General features: G+C 44.0%; 1 protein-coding gene across 2 annotated transcripts in view; it reads left to right on the forward strand.

The window, feature by feature from the left end:
* The first annotated feature begins 398 nt into the window (after positions 1-398).
* Positions 399-15791, forward strand: part of PTPN23 (protein tyrosine phosphatase non-receptor type 23) — a 41175-nt gene continuing 25782 nt past the window's right edge. The window contains exons 1-2 of one of the 2 annotated variants that reach the window (XM_060022365.1): positions 399-555; positions 8266-8340. In XM_060022365.1, coding sequence (XP_059878348.1) covers positions 472-555; positions 8266-8340 — 159 coding nt within the window. In that variant the 5' untranslated portion in view covers positions 399-471. The remainder of the gene's footprint in view (positions 556-8265; positions 8341-15791) is intronic. The other variant, XM_060022366.1, reaches the window with a different exon arrangement.

Raw genomic sequence — 15791 nt, forward strand, 5'->3', positions numbered from 1 at the left:
GCCACGTTATCTCTACCACCGCACCTAACCCCATCTACCAAGGCCCTGGACACTACTTAAGTCTACAAGTTCACGGTTACGTTCTTTTACGCCTTTCCCCTGAGTGGGGAGCACCTCGGGCCAGAGCCAATCCAGCAGGTCTACTTCCTCCAGGAGGAAGAAACCAGTTACTACCCTGTCTGGCATTTAAGTGCAGGTAGACTACTACTCCCAGAAACCCTTTCGCCTCGGGCTGGAGATTTGCCCTCTACACACGCCCCGTGGAGGAGGCTGAGCATGCGCAATGGAAGATGAGCCTGCGCGAAAGGCTGTGCGGGCGGGGACCGCATCTCCCAGCAGGCCGTGGGGGCATTCTTTTATCCCAGCGTGACCAGTAACTTCCGGCGTGGAGGGGCGGCGCGGTGCCTACAGCTGAGCTAGTACCTGGAAAAGCTAGCGGAGCGGCCGAGTGGCCGGCGGGCGGCAGCCGCCATGGAGGCTGTGCCCCGCATGCCTATGATTTGGCTGGACCTGAAAGAGGCCGGTGACTTCCACTTTCAGCCGGCCGTGAAGAAGGTGAGTGCGCCTCCTCCCCGCCCCCGCTTCTCCCGCGTATCTCTGTCGTCTGCCGGCGCGGGACGCCCCCTGCGCGTCCATCATCTCCCCAGACCCTGTCGCGACGTCGGGTGAGGCCAGGAGGGGCCTCCGCTGGCTTTCCTTAGCTTGGCCCACCCCCATCTCACCCCAGCCCACCCCTGCGCGCCCGCAGGCCCCTGGTAGCACCCGCTGTCTCCTCGGCCATCCAAGATTCCCATCCAGGCACCTCACTTCCTCGGTGTGACGCTCTGGATCTCGTTCTGCTCCGCCCCTAATCCACGCCAGGACCGCCCTGCGGGGAGCAGTGGGCGGCCCTCCCTGAACGGCTGGGTGGAAAGGCTGTGCCCGGCCCTCGGTGCGCTGTCTGTCCACCACCGGACTGGGACAGACGCTGAGGATGGCTCAGGATGTGTTTTAAGATGAGAGCTCCGTGAGCCACAGGAATGCCTGACCTCTGCGATTGGAGTCTCTCTGACACTTGGTGCCATTCTGTCTGGTCTCCTCAGAAGAAGAACCCTAATCTGGAGACCCTTTGGACCAGAAAATACAGTTCCGTGTCATTTGGGGAAGGGTTACTGCCTTTCACGACTGCCCAGAGGGGATAAACTGTGTTGTAGCTTCCGGAGAGACTTTAGGAGTCATTTGTTGAACCTTCAGTTGGACGGAAGAGGCTGGCAGGTTTGGCGCTGACGGAGGCGAGGGATCGCTGTGGCGAGATCAGGTGTGGCTGGTACAAAGCGGGGCCAGGTGTGTCGACTGGGCATCAGAAGCCCTCTGAGACATCTGCTGCCTTGGGAATGACCACCTGGTAGCATTGGGGGTCAGAGCAGAAGTAAAAAGGAACAACCAGGAGGCTCTTGCAGGTTGATATCCTTGTGGTTTTTTTCAGTAAGGTGCTTGAGGAAAAAAATAGGACAAAGAAAATAGATTGAGAAGTAGTTTCCGAGGAAGGTCTCCCATTCTCTCTTGACACTGCCACTGCCTCAGTTCAGACACTAACAGTTTGTATCCCTTTGAGTCCATCGTTTAATCTCTTTGGGCATCTTTTCCCTCATTTGTAAAACCAGGAAATTAGATTAATTGATCTAAAATTCCAAAAATTTGTTACCTCTTTCCCAGAGTTTGGTAACTCCTCTCATGGAGGCCCAGGGGCTCCCAGGGAGAACATTGCTCACATAATACCTTGTGGGCTAGGTGTAGGTGACAAGAGCATCAGAGGCTAAGTTTAAACAAAAAGATCTCCAAGGAGTTCCTGGGCTAAGATTTTATCCACTGGATTTATCTTCCATCTGCTCTTTTAATTCAATTAGGTGAATTTTTCTAAAACACAGCAAAACTTTGTTTTCTAGTTCAACCGTAACCTATTCAGAATACTCTCTGACCTACCCCAGTTCTTTCATCATTTTTTCAGGGCTCAGTATGTGTTTGATCTACGTGCTTCTGATACAAGTATCCCAGATTCTGTTCACAGCTACTTGCTGTTCCCTTAACATTCTCTGTATGTTTGCTCTTCTGTGCCTTTGGTTGTGGAATTCCTCCCGCCCAGAAGAGCTCACGTCTTTGCCCTCTGGAGTGGGGATGGGGTTCTTCTTTTTTAAAAAAAAATTTTTTTTGTTTTTTTTTTTTGATGTGAACCACTTCTAAAGTCTTTATTGAATTTGTCACAGTATTGCCTATGCTTCACGTCTTGTCCCCCTGGCCCCGAGGCATGCAGGATCTCAGTTCCCCGACCAGGAATCGAACCCACCCCCCTGCATTGGAAGATGAAGTCTCAACCACTGGACCACCAGGGAAGTCCCGATGGGGCTCTTCTTTAATCTCTATTTATTGATTCTGTCAGTCTTTCAAGGTCCAGTTTAAGCTCTGTCTCATCCACAAGCCTTCTTTCATCTGGATTAATCTTTCCCTTCTCTGAATTCCTCACTCTTTCTATCCTTTTCCTAGTGACAGTTACGTGCGCTATGTTTTAACCCCACTGTTCTATTGTAAGTAACCTGAGAGGCATCTCCCTGCTCCTCAGAACCTAGCAGGGTCCCTTTTTCATAGTTGGCATGCAGGAAAATGTTTCTCAGATAATTGACAGTTGAGAGGGAATTAAGAGATGGTGACCATAAATTTATGGAAATCCAGTGGATAAAATCTTAGTCCAGGAACTCCTTGGAGATCTTTTTGTTTGAACTTAGCCTCTGATGCTCTTGTCACTTAACACCTAGCCCACAAGGTATTATGTGAGCAGTGATCTCCTGGGAGCCCCTGGGCCTCCATGGGAGGAGTTACTCATTAGCCATTTACTAAGGTGGTATCAGATGCTGAGGAAAAATTCATTTCCTAGACATCTGCTCTTTTTCTTTGTTTCCTTATTTTGGGGTTGGGGAAAGATACACCATTTATTTGATGGGTTAAAATTGTTGCATGTTTTACATGAACCCACTGAAAAGGAATAGCAATCTTGTGGGTGGCCAACTCCTTCAGGTACTCTGGAACTGTCTTCCTGCAGAGGAGACTACAGTAGCCACTGCAGCTGGGAACTCTCCCTGACCAGGACTCCTGTCCCCAACCCTAGAACCCACGCTTAACCTTCTGCCACTGGTACCCTTGTCCTTTCCTACCCTTGCTCCGACCTGCAGGAACCTTCACCAATGACTTAGAGCTTAGGAGTAGAATTTAATTTAGGATAGTAGAATGAAAATGGTTCTGTTGAGGTCAATCTGTTGAGCACCATGCGGAGTCCTGAAATACAGATGAATAAGAGTCCTTTTTTTCATGGAATACATAGTTTGGTAGAGGAGATTTAAAAATTAGATTGTGACATCAGTGGAAGAGTAGAGATATGTGCAGTGTGTACAGAAGTACCAGCCTAAGGAGGGGCCATCAGGGGAGGCTTGCCAAGGAGGTGGGTTTTGAAGAATAAATAGGAGTTTTTCAAGAAGGTAAAGGGTTTCTTTATTTGTGAGAGCTGGGCCTTTGAAAAAAACCTTTCATAATGGTTAGTACTGGTTTTCATTCCTGATGGATATGCCTTCAATTATGGAATAATGTGAAATAAGAGCCAGGAGAACAGCAAGCTGGTTTTGAACAGCAGTGCCAAGTTTTAGGTTGGGATACCTGGACTCACATAATTTTTTAGTGGGGAAATGCTGCTAGCCCTGTACCTTACCTGTGTTTTGGAGCCCAGAGTGCTCACTGGAAACTGATGAAGGATGACTCTGTGCTCTTCATCAGTGAGTGATTTGGCCACACATGTTCATGTTAGAAGTTCTTTCCCCCTGTGGACCCAAACACCTGCCCTTAACCAACTGCACTTGAGCTCAGGTCAAGCTCACTTGGACTCAGGTGCTACATCCATCCCTGATTCATTCATTGAACAAATAGTTATTGAGTGACATTCTCAGGGCTGTATGTGATGACAAAAATCTCTGCCCTCATGGAGCTTACCTTCTAGTGGTCCACATAGTAAACCATCCTCAAGGACAGATGTACCATAGGTAGCCAACCTACCAACCAAGTGGCTTCTTGGCCTCTCCCCTCTTCCCTCTCTGGCTGGGTTGCTCTCTCTAAGTCTCCACTTTCGCACCAGGTTACTCCAGAGAAACTGTCCGCTGTTCAAGGCCTGCCACCACTTCGCTTCAGCCTGCCTTTCACACTTCAGTCTTACCAGGCCTCTCACATAGGAACTTTCAGCCTCTTTTGCTGGTCATTGTCCTTGTTCCGGTCCTTACTGGAATTCCTTTCCTCCTGTTCATCACCCAGGTTGAACTGTACTTTCTCGGGGTCCCTTTAGCTGCCGGCAATTGTACCACCCTCCTTCAAATTCAGACAGATCTTACCGCTCCCCTCACTCAGTTGACCTGTGCCACAGAGTGTACACTCTTGTTGCCTCTTCTTACTGTTCATCTTATTCTCATGTAGGTAGAGTCTGGTTTTCAGGTTTGTGGAGTTTTTATCCCCTTCCAGATTTCTCATGGGACAGCTCACTCTTGAAAAACTTGTCCCACACATAGATGGGGAAATGAGATGACCAGAGGCCTAAAAGTGCCTGGCTCCTCAGCAGTGAGGAGCAGAGGATGTTGCCAGTTGCCTTTGGTGGTGACCTGTCTTATCTCTTATCACAGATTTGGAGTCACTGAGCCGGTCTGCTTGAGCCTATCTGCCCACTCGAGTTTACTGCAGAATGGCTTCAGGTGCAGGTGACCTGGATTGTTCAGTTCATTCTTCTCTGACTTTAATCTCATACATAAAAGCCGTATATCCCTTTCACACCAGATTCTTTACTTGGGAAGTAATAAATACTTGTGTATAGAGAGTGCTTAGGTTGAATGACCTAGTCTAGTTCTAGCACCCTCCAGGGGAGGTAACTTGAGTCGACCTCACTAGTGTTATCCAGGCAGTTGGAGGGGCTGTTCAGAAGAGATGCGGGAGAGAAGCCTTGAGTCTTAGGTAGGGGTTAGACTAGGTGAGGATGAATGCCTGTTCTCATCCCTGATGCTCTTGGCCTGTAATTTGGTCTTAGGCTTGCTGATACCAAGGGGCTGAAGATTCCCCTTGGCAATAATACTTCCTTCTCTGAATAAAATTAATCTCACTTGAAATTCAGTAGCAGAACATATATTGTATTCATTAACAACACTGTAAGTGGGACTTAATTTTATGTGGAATAGCCCAAGGCATTCCCCATATTTGAGTCAATCCTGCAAGTGAAGAAAAAAAGAAATATAATGTGCATGGTGAATGAATATAGTGCCAACAGCTGTGATGCCTTTTATTGCCTTTTCTTCTTGGGTTATTGCTTTAATTAGCACCATGAAATTCCAAGGTGTTATATCAAATTAAGAGCAGAAGCTAAACATCCCCATCATCCAGGAAAAAAAAAAGAGCATACACAGAAGAATGAGACCATGATAGTACCAGAGAAGGTGACACAAAAGGAATATCCCTGGGTCAAGAATCAGGAAGTTTGGCCCAGAGTGCTAGCACTGCGATTGCTCATCTCTGCAAAAGAATGGCAGGACCCAGGATGGATGTTTCCAGTGATCTCAATTTACCTGCAGAATTCTGGGCTATTTGTTGCTCGGTAAAAGAGCAGAGTACCATCATGGAAATAGTATAGACGTTGGAATCAGACAGACCTTGCCTTAGGTCCCACCTTTTCGACTTAATAGTTGGTGACTTTCAGCTGCTACAAATGATTACATCATTAACCTGGGCCTCATTTTTCTCACCTGTAACATGGACTAATAATATACCTTATAAGCTTGTGGGAATCAAGAGTTAATGCATGTGAGTCCCTAGTACAGGTCTTGGCATATTGTAAACAATATTTTCAACTTAGCATCCTCTTCCTCTGTTTAGTGAATAGCTCAAGACCTATGACAGCTCTGTGAGTTAGACATAGCAGGTAATTTTTTAAAATAATTTTTTAAAAAACTTATTTATTTTATTTATTTTTGACTGCATTGGGCCTTCGTTGCTATGCACGGTCTTTCTCTAGTTGCGGCGAGTGGGGGCTACTCTTCGTTGCGGTGCGCGGGCTTCTCATTGCGGTGGCTTCTCTTGTTGCGGAGCACGGGCGCTAGGTGTGTGGCCCTCAGTAGTTTTGGTGCATGGGCTCAGTAGTTGTGGCTCTAGAGCACAGGCTCAGTATTTGTGGCGCACGGGCTTAGTTGCTCCATGGCATGTGGCATCTTCCCGGACCAGAGATCGAACCCGTGTCCCCTGCATTGGCAGGTGGATTCTTAACCACTGAGCCACCAAGGAAGCCTCATAGCAGATAATATTAACTCCATTTTACAGGTGAAAAACCAAGCCCAGACGGATCTCAAAGCAACCCAGGGGCATAGCCAGGACTTACTCAGTCTTGGTATTTCTCTCTGGAAGTGGTCTTTTCATTCTGTTTTATTGTTTTCACTTATAACTCCTTCCTCGCCGTTTTGCCCCCTGCTGTGGCTCTGAACCCTGGACATGCTTTCAGCATAAAACTGTTCATAGGTCTCATTGTGCCCTCAGAAAAGGATTCCCAGCTACTCCAAAGCCAGGCTGGGCTCTGGAGGTTCCCTGATCCTCCTAACCCCCACCAGCTGTTAGTTGTGTAGCTGTGCTGGGGTCCTGTCAGTGCCTTCTAGTATCTTACTCTTGATCTGGGGTGCCAAGGCCCAGGCTCTACCTGCTGCTGGGCCTTCCTTCTCAGACTCTGCTGTGACCTTCACATCCTGACCAGACCTTGTTCTGAGCTGTGCAGAGGTGTGAGCTATAGAGGGAATGACTGAGAGATGGTCTCTGTCCTTTACTCTAGAACCTTCAGCCACCTCTTTCCTCTGTTCAGTAGGGGGAGTGATCAAGCCATGGAGGATTTTATCAGAATTTAAACAATAGCCTGTCTGCTCCACTGACTTATTGTGTGGCTGGCGATTCATTTTTGCTTCCCATTTTTTGTTTTATGAGAACCATGTTTAAAAAATAGAAATGGATTGGTCTAATGTGTGGTTAAGAATATGTGCTCTGGAGCCCGAATGCCTGGATTTCAGTCACTGCCCCATCAGTTATTGGTGCTGTGTGACCTCGGCAAATGCCTTAACTTCTGTGCCTCAGTTTCCTCATTTCCTCATCTGTAAAATGGTGACGATGATGATGTCTGCTTCTTTGGGTTGTTGTTAGGATTGAGTGACTTATTAGGCACTTGGCACAGTGTTTGGCCTGTGGGTAGGAGCTCAGTAAGTGTTTGCTGCTGATCTTGGAGGAGGAATGAGACAGGTAGAAGGTTTCCTCTAGGGACAGTTTGCTGGCAGTGGAGGCAGCATCTCTCTCCCCTTTACCATTGTGTGACTACAGGGACAGATGTTCTCAGCGATGTCAGGTGAAGCCTTGTTTCTAGGACTCTCAGATATCCCTCCAATCCCTTCGGCCTCTGTCCCACAGGACCTCCTGCAACAGGAGTAGTTCCAGCTGCCTTAGTCTGTTGATCTTAGGTGAACAAGGGGCCCTTTGGTCCAGGCCGTGCCTCCAGGCTGGTGAGTGTGCTCACTGTCCAAGAGGTGGTGAGTGCTGTTGTGGGCAGGCATGCCAGTCCCTTCTCTGATATGGGCCCCCTCCTCTCCCCTCCCCCTGTCTGGGTCATTCCCATCACACATCCACAGGCCTTTCCTCACCAATGAGATCACTTACTTCTGTGGTGCCCTTTCCGCAGGAAGGCGGGCTGGTGAAGAAGGCTTTGCGCTCCCACTCTTCTTTGGTTCTTCTTCCTACTACATTTGCTGTTGGGTCAGGATTATGACTGTGACCCCAGGACACACCAGGGACCAGTACTTGAGGGAGGCTTGAATTTGTGGCCCATTTTGGGATGCTCAGTAGGATCCCATTTCAGACAGCTGAGTTCCCCAGCTTCCTGAGCTGGCAGAGTCCTGGGCTTCATAGAGAGAGGGCTGCAGCATGATGAGGGCCAGCCAGGGTGTTCCATTCAGGTTGTCCAGTCTTCTTTTCCATTTTGTTCAATGGAGGAGGCTCCCGCAGTCAGCATCTTGGTGCTGTCCCATTACTGAGGTCGAGTTTCTTGCGGCCCAGGAGATGAGCTCGTGGTTGTGGGTCTGGACTCCATCCTGAGCCCTGACTGGTGATTGCCGAGGACTCGGAGGGCAGGAGCAGGAGCAGGGCAGTATGCTCTATCCCTGGTTTACAATCTTCTCTCTCTCTCCCTAGTTTGTCCAGAAGAATTATGGAGAGAATCCAGAAGCCTACAATGAGGAACTGAAGAAGCTGGAGTTGCTCAGACAGGTAGGAGGATAGTGTTTTTATGCAGGTGTGGACAGAATTGGTTTGATAGGGAAGTAAAGAAACCACCTAGAACTGTCTTCTTATTTTAATTCAGTATTTTTTCCTCTGTAAAAGCAGCAAAATTAATGATAGAAAAATTTGAAAATACTAAAATCAAAAAGCAAAAGAAAAAACCCTTTTCACAATTTTTTGTGTATATATATATATATATATATATATATATTTTAATGTTATTTATATATACTATATAAAACCACAGTAGGACCATGTACCACCTATACTGCCTATGTAGCCTGCCTTTTTCACTTAACATACTGTGGATATGTTTCTGTATCAGTGAGCATACAACAGTGGTATTTTTTTTCTTGGTTTATCTAATAATTTTTCTTTAAGTTTTATTTTATATTGGAGTATAGTTGATTTACAATATTGTGTTAGTTTCAGGTGTACAGTAAAGTAATTCAGTTATACAGATATCTGTTCTTTTTCAAATTCTCTTCCCATTTAGGTTATTACACAATATTGAGTAGAGTTCCCTGTGCTATACAGTAGGTCCTTGTTGATTATCTGTTTTAAATATAGTGTGTATAGTGTGTATATGTCAGTCCCAAACTCCCAGTTTATCCTTCCCCCACCACCTTTCCCTTTTGGTAACCATAAGTTTGTTTTATAAGTCTGTGAGTTTTTTTCTGTTTTGTAGATAAGTTCATTTGTATCTTTTTTTTAAGATTCCACATAGAAGTGATATCATATGATATTTGTCTCTGTCTGACTTACTTCACTTAGTGTGGTAATCTCCTGGTTCATCATGTTGCTGCACATGACATTATTTCATTCTTTTTAATGGCTGAGTAATATTCCATTGTATATATGTAGCAAATTTTTTAAAAAAATTATTTATTTTTGGCTGTATTGGGTTTTTGTTGCTGTGCGTGGGCTTTCTCTAGTTGCAGCCTACAGGAACTACTCTTTGTTGCGGCGCACGGGCCTCTCATTGTGGTGGCTTCTCTTGTTGTGGAGTGTGGGCTGTAGGCGTGCGGGCTTCAGTAGTTGTGGCACACAGGCTCAGTAGTTGCGGTACACAGGCCCTAGAGTGCACAGACTTCAGTAGTTGCAGTGCGTGGGCTCAGTAGTTGTGGTTCGTGGGCTCTAGAGCGCAGTCTCAGAAGTTGTGACGCATGGGCCTAGTTGCTCCACAGCATGTGGGATCTTCCTGGACGAGGGATTGAACTTGTGTCCCCTGCATTGGCAGGCAGATTTTTAACCACTGTGCCATCAGGGAAAGTCCTGTCCCACATCTTCTTTATCCATTCATCTGTCGGTGGACATTTAGGTTTCTTCTATGTCTTGGCTATTGTAAACAGCACTGCAGTGAATATTGGGGTGCATGTATCCTTTCGAACCTTTCAGGCTTCTGTTCCATTACTTCTTCCCCCTTACCTTTCACCCCCAAGACAAATCCCAACCCCTGCCAAACCGCTGTGGTGTTGTATGTAGGTGGGGTGGTGTACGTAGGTGGGGTAACTCTAAGGAAGGAGGCTGGAGGTGGGAATCCCCCCACCAGGAGACTTGGAGGCCAGCTGACTTTTCAAAGCTGTTTCAGCCCAGAGGGTCCAACATTCTTTGGGTACACTAGACTTGGTTTAACTGTAGGAGGGCCCACCTGGATCTGGAGATTGTGGTTTCGTGCAGAGGGACCAGGCACTATATGTCTGCAGGGGTGGAGGGGGGGCTCATTTGCTGGCACATCCTCCCCAGCTCCCTCAGCCCCATAACAGTCCAGCCTCGGGACCCAAGCCTGCTCAGGCTTTAGGGATGTGACACCAGCCAAGGTCACCGAGGCCTGAGGGGAATAGAGTAGGCATTTCTTTTTTTCTTTTCTTTTTTTTTTAAATTTTTATTTTATGTTGGAGTATAGTTGATTTACCACGTTGTGTTTGTTTTAGGTGTACAGCAACCTGATCCAGTAATACATATACATATATCTATTCTTTTTCGGATTCTCTTCCCATGTAGGTTATTACAGAGTGTTGAGTAGAGCTCCCTGTGCTATACAGTAGGTCCTTGCTGATTATCTATTTTATATATATTAGTGTATACAGGTTAATCCCAACCTCCTAATATATTCCTCCTCCCCCACCTTTCCTCTTCGGTAATCCTAAGTTTGTTTTCTAAGTCTGTGAGTCTGTTTCTGTTTTGTAAATTAGTTCATTTGTATCAGTTTTTCATATCTACCTATAAGTGATAACATGATATTTGTCTTCCTCTGATTTCAGTTGGTATGATCATCTCTAGGTCCATCCATGTTGCTGCAAATAGCATAATTTTATATGGCTGAGTAATATTCCATTATATATGTGTGTGTGTGTGTTTATTTATATACACACACACACACACACACACCCCACATCTTCTTTAGCCATTCATTTGTCGATGGACATTTTGGTTGCTTCCATGTCTTGGCTATTTTAAATAGTGCTGCAGTGAGCATTGGGGTGCATGTATCCTTTCAAACAATTGTTCTCTCTGGATATATGCCCAGGAGTGGGATTGCTGGATCATATGGTAGCTCTATTTTTAGTTTTTTAAGGAACCTCCGTACTGTTCTCAATAGTGGCTGTACCAATTTACATTCCCACCAACAGTGTAGAAGGGTTCCCTTTTCTCCATACCTTCTCCAGCATTTATTGTTTGTAGATTTTTTGATGATGGCCATTCTCACCAGTGTGAGGTGATAACCTCATTGTAGTTCTGATTTGCATTTCTTTGATAGTGATGTTGAGCATCTTTTCATGTGCTTTTTGGCCATCTCTATGTCGTCTTTGGAGAAATGTCTATTTAGATATTCTGCCCATTTTTGATTAGGTTATTTGTTTTTTTGATATTGAGCTGCATGAGCTGTTTGTATATTTTGGAGATTAATTCCTTGTCAGTTGCTTCATTTGCAAATATTTTCTCCCATTCTGAGGGTTGTCTTTTTGTTTTATTTATGGTTTCCTTTGCTGTGCAAAAGTTTTTAAGTTTAATCAGGTTGCATTTGTTTATGTTTGTTTTTATTTCCGTTACTCCAGGAGATGGATAGAAAAAGATCTTGCTGTGATTTATGTCAAAAAGTGTTCTGCCTATGTTTTCCTCTAAGAATTTTATAGTGTCCGGCCTTACATTCGGGTCTTTAATACATTTTTAAAAATTAATTAATTAATTTTTGGCTGCATCAGGTCTTTGTTGCTGTGCGCGGGCTTTCTCTAGTTGCGGCGAGCAGGGGCTACTCTTTGTTGTGGTGCGCGGGCTTCTCATTGTGGTGGCTTCTCTTGTGGCGGAGCACAGGCTGTAGGCACGTGGGCTTCAATAGTTGTGGCTCGCGAGCTCTAGAGCGCAGCCTCAGTAGTTTTGGTGCACGGGCTTAGTTGCTCCATGGCATGTGGGATCTTCCCAGACCAGGGCTTGAACCCATGTCCCCTGCATTGGCAGGTGGATTCTTAACCACTGCACCACCAGGGAAGCCCCTTTAATACATTTTGAGTTTATTTTTGTGTATGGTGTTAGGGAGCGTTCTAATTTTATTCTTTTGCATGTAGCTGTCCAGTTTTCCCAGCAGTTCCCACACATTTATTGAAGAGACTGTCTTTTCTCCATTGTATATTTTTGCCTCCCTTGTCATAGATTAGGTGACCATAGGTGTGTGGGTTTATCACTGGGCTTTCTATCCTGTTCCATTGATCTGTATTTCTGTTTTTGTGTCAGTACCATACTGTTTTGATTACTGTAGCTTTGTAGTATAGTCTGAAGTCAGGGAGCCTGATTCCTCCAGCTCTGTTTTTCTTTCTCAAGATTGCTTTGGGTATTTGGGGTCTTTTGTGTTTCCATACAAATTGTAAAATTTTTTGTTCTAGGGACTTCCCTCGCGGTCCAGTGGTTAAGACGTCGCCTTCCAATGCAGGGGGTGTGGGTTTGATCCCCAGTTGGGGAGCTAGGATCCCACATGCCTCATGGCCAAAAAAACCAAGACATAAAACAGAAGCAATATTGTAACAAATTCAATAAAGACTTTAAAAATGGTCCACATCAAAAAAAAAAATTAAAAAAAATTTTTTTTTTCCTAATTCTGTGAAAAATGCCATTGGTAATTTGATAGGGATTGCATTAAATCTGTAGATTGTTTTGGGTAGTATAGTCATTTTCACAGTATTGATTTTTCCAATCCAAGAACATGGTATATCTCTCCATCTGTTTGTGTCATATTTAATTTCTTTCATCAATATCTTATTGTTTTCTGAGTACAGGTCTTTTGCCTCCTTAGGTAGGTTTATTCCTAGGTATTTTGTTCTTTTTGTTGTGATGGTAAATGGGATCGTTTCCTTGATTAATCTTTCTGATCTTTTGTTGTTAGTGTATAGAAATGCAACAGATTTCTGTGTATTAGTTTTGTATCCTGCAATTTTACGAATTCATTGATGACCTCTAGTAGTTTTCTGGTGACATCTTTAGGATTTTCTGTGTATAGTATCATGTTATCTACAAACAGTTGACAGTTTTACTTCTTCTTTTCCAATTTGGATTCCTTTTATTTCTTCTTCTTCTCTGATCACCATGGCTAGGACTTCCATAACTATGTTGAATAAAAGTGGCAAGAGTGGGCATCCATGTCTTGTTCCTGATCTTAGAGGAAATGTTTTCAGCTTTTCACCATTGAGTTTGTTGTTAGGTATAGATTTGTCATATATGGCCTTTATTATGTTGAGGTGTGTTCCCTGTATGTCTACTTTCTGGACACTTTCTGGATGGTGGCCTTATAGAATGAGTTTGGGAGTGTTCCTTCCTCTGCAATTTTTTGGAATAGTTTTAGAAGGACAGGTATTAACTCTTTTCTCTAGATGTTTGATAGAATTTGCCTGTGAAGCCATCTGGTCCTGGACTTTTGTTTGTTGGGAGTTTTTAAATCGCAGTTTCAATTTCAGTACTTGTGATTGGTCTGTTCATATTTTCTCATTCTTCCTGGTTCAGTCTTAGAAGATTGTACCTTTCTAAGAATTTGTCCATTTCTTCTATGTTTCCATTTTATTGGCATATAGCTGCATGTAGTAGTCGCTTGTGATTCTTTGTATTGGGTTGGCCAAAAAGTTCGTTTGGTTACCGAATACGTTGTTGAATACAGTTCTTGGTGAAAATGAAAAGTGTGTCTTTTATTTTTACTTAAAACCGAACAAATTTTTTGGCCAACCCAATATTTCTGTGCTGTCAGTTGTAACTTAGTTTTCATTTCTAATTTTACTGATTTGAGCCCTGTCCCTGTTTTCCTTGATGAAACTGGCTAAAGGTTTATCAATTTTGTTTATCTTTTCAAAGAACCAGCTTTTAGTTTCTTTGATCTTTTCTATTGTTCTCTCCATCTCTATTTCATTTATTTCTGCTGTGGTCTTTATGATTTCGTTCCTTCTACTAACTTCTCGTTTTGTTTGTTCTTCTTTCTCTAGTTGCTTTAGGTGTAAGGATAGGTTGTTTGAGATTTTTCTTGTTTCCTGAGGTAAGATTGTATTGCTGTAAACTTCCCTTTTAGAATTGCTTTTGCTGTGTCCCATAGGTTTTGGATCATTGTGCTTTCATTTTCATTTTTCTCTAGGTATTTTTTGATTTCCTCTTTGATTTATTCAGTGATCCATTGATGGTTTAGTACCATATTATTTGCCTCCATGTGTTCGTGTTTTTTATCATTTTCCCCTTGTAGTTGATTTCTAATCTCAGTCTTGTGGCCAGAGAAGACGCTTGATATGATTTAATTTTCTTAACTTTACTAAGGCTTGCTTTGTGGCCCAGCATGTGATCAGTCTTGGAGAATGTTCCATGTGCACTTGAAAAGAATCTGTATTCTGCTGCTTTTGGATGGAATGCACTATAAATATCAATTAAGTTCATCTGGTTTGATGTGTCTTAAGGACTGTGTTTCCTTATTGACTTTCTGTCTGGATGATCTGTCCCTTGATGAAAGTGGGGTGTTAAAGTCCCCCACCATTACTGTGTTACTGTTGCTTTCTCCTTTTATGGCTGTTAGTATTTGCCTTATATATTGATGTGCTCCTGTGTTGGGTGCATATATATTTACAATTGTTATATCTTCTTTTTGGATTGATCCCTTGATCATTATGTAGTGTCCTTCTTTGTCTCTTATAACACTCTTTATTTTAAAGTTTGTTTTATCTGGTATGAGTATAGTAAGTCCCCTACATACGAACGAGTTCTGTTCCAAGAGTGTGTTCGTAAGTCCCGTTTTGTTTGTAAGTCTAACAGAGTTAGCCTAGGTACCCAGCTAACACAGTCAGCTGTATAGTACTGTACTGTGTTAGGTTTATAATACTTTTCACACAAATAATACATTAAAAAAACCCACAAAAAATAAAGAAAACATTTTTAATCTTACAATATAGTACCTTGAAAAGTACAGTAATACAGTACAACAACTGCATATAGGGGCTGGTATCGAGTGAACAGGCAAGAAGAGTTACTGACTGGAGGAGGGAGAGGAGGTGGGAGATGGTAGGGCTGATGGATTATCAGCAATAGGAGATGGAGGGCAAGCTGCAGTTTCACTCACGCCTGAAGTTGACGGTGCAGGTTCTGATTCCTTCAATTCCATCTACCGTCTTGAAAAAAATGTTCCAGTGATGTTTGGGTAGTACTGTACCAGCTACACCACCGCTGCATTTATGCTTGCTTCCGGACATCCTGGGCTGGAAATAAAGATACTGTACTACTGTACTCTGTACAGTACTGTACAGTAAAGTACACAAAAGCACAGCCACCGGTAGAAGATGCACGCATGTGACAATGTACGCCAGACACATGAACTGACTTACATGATTAGACATGAGAATGCACGTTCACGTCTTTGAAAGTTTGCAACTTGAAGGTTTGTAGGGGACTTACTGTATTGCTACTCCAGCTTTCTTTTGATTTCCATTTGCATGGAATACCTTTTTCTGTATCATCATTTTCAGCCTGTATGTGTCCCTAGATCTGAAGTGGGTCTCTTGTAGACAGCATATAAATGGGTCTTGTTTTTGTATCCATTCAAGCAGTCTGTGTCTTTTGGTTGGAGCATTTAATCTGTTTATGTTTAAGGTAATTATCGATATTATGTTCTTATTGCCATTTTGTTAATTGTTTTGGATTTGTTGTTGTTTTTTAATTAATTAATTTTTGGCTGTGTTGGGTTTTCGTTGTTGTGCGTGGGTTTTATCTAGTTGTGGTGAGCGGGGGCTACTCTTCACTGCTGTGCATGGGCTTCTCATTGTCGTGGCTTCTCTCGTTGCGGAGCACGGGCTCTAAGCGCGCAGGCTTCAGTAGTTGTGGCACATGGGCTCAGTAGTTGTGGCTTGCAGGCTCTAGAGCAAGGCTCAGTAGTTGTGGCGCACGGGCTTAGTTGCTCTGTGGCATGTGGGATCTTCCAGGACCAG

Source organism: Delphinus delphis, chromosome 10 (genome assembly GCF_949987515.2).
Source record: "Delphinus delphis chromosome 10, mDelDel1.2, whole genome shotgun sequence".
NCBI lineage: Eukaryota > Metazoa > Chordata > Mammalia > Artiodactyla > Delphinidae > Delphinus > Delphinus delphis.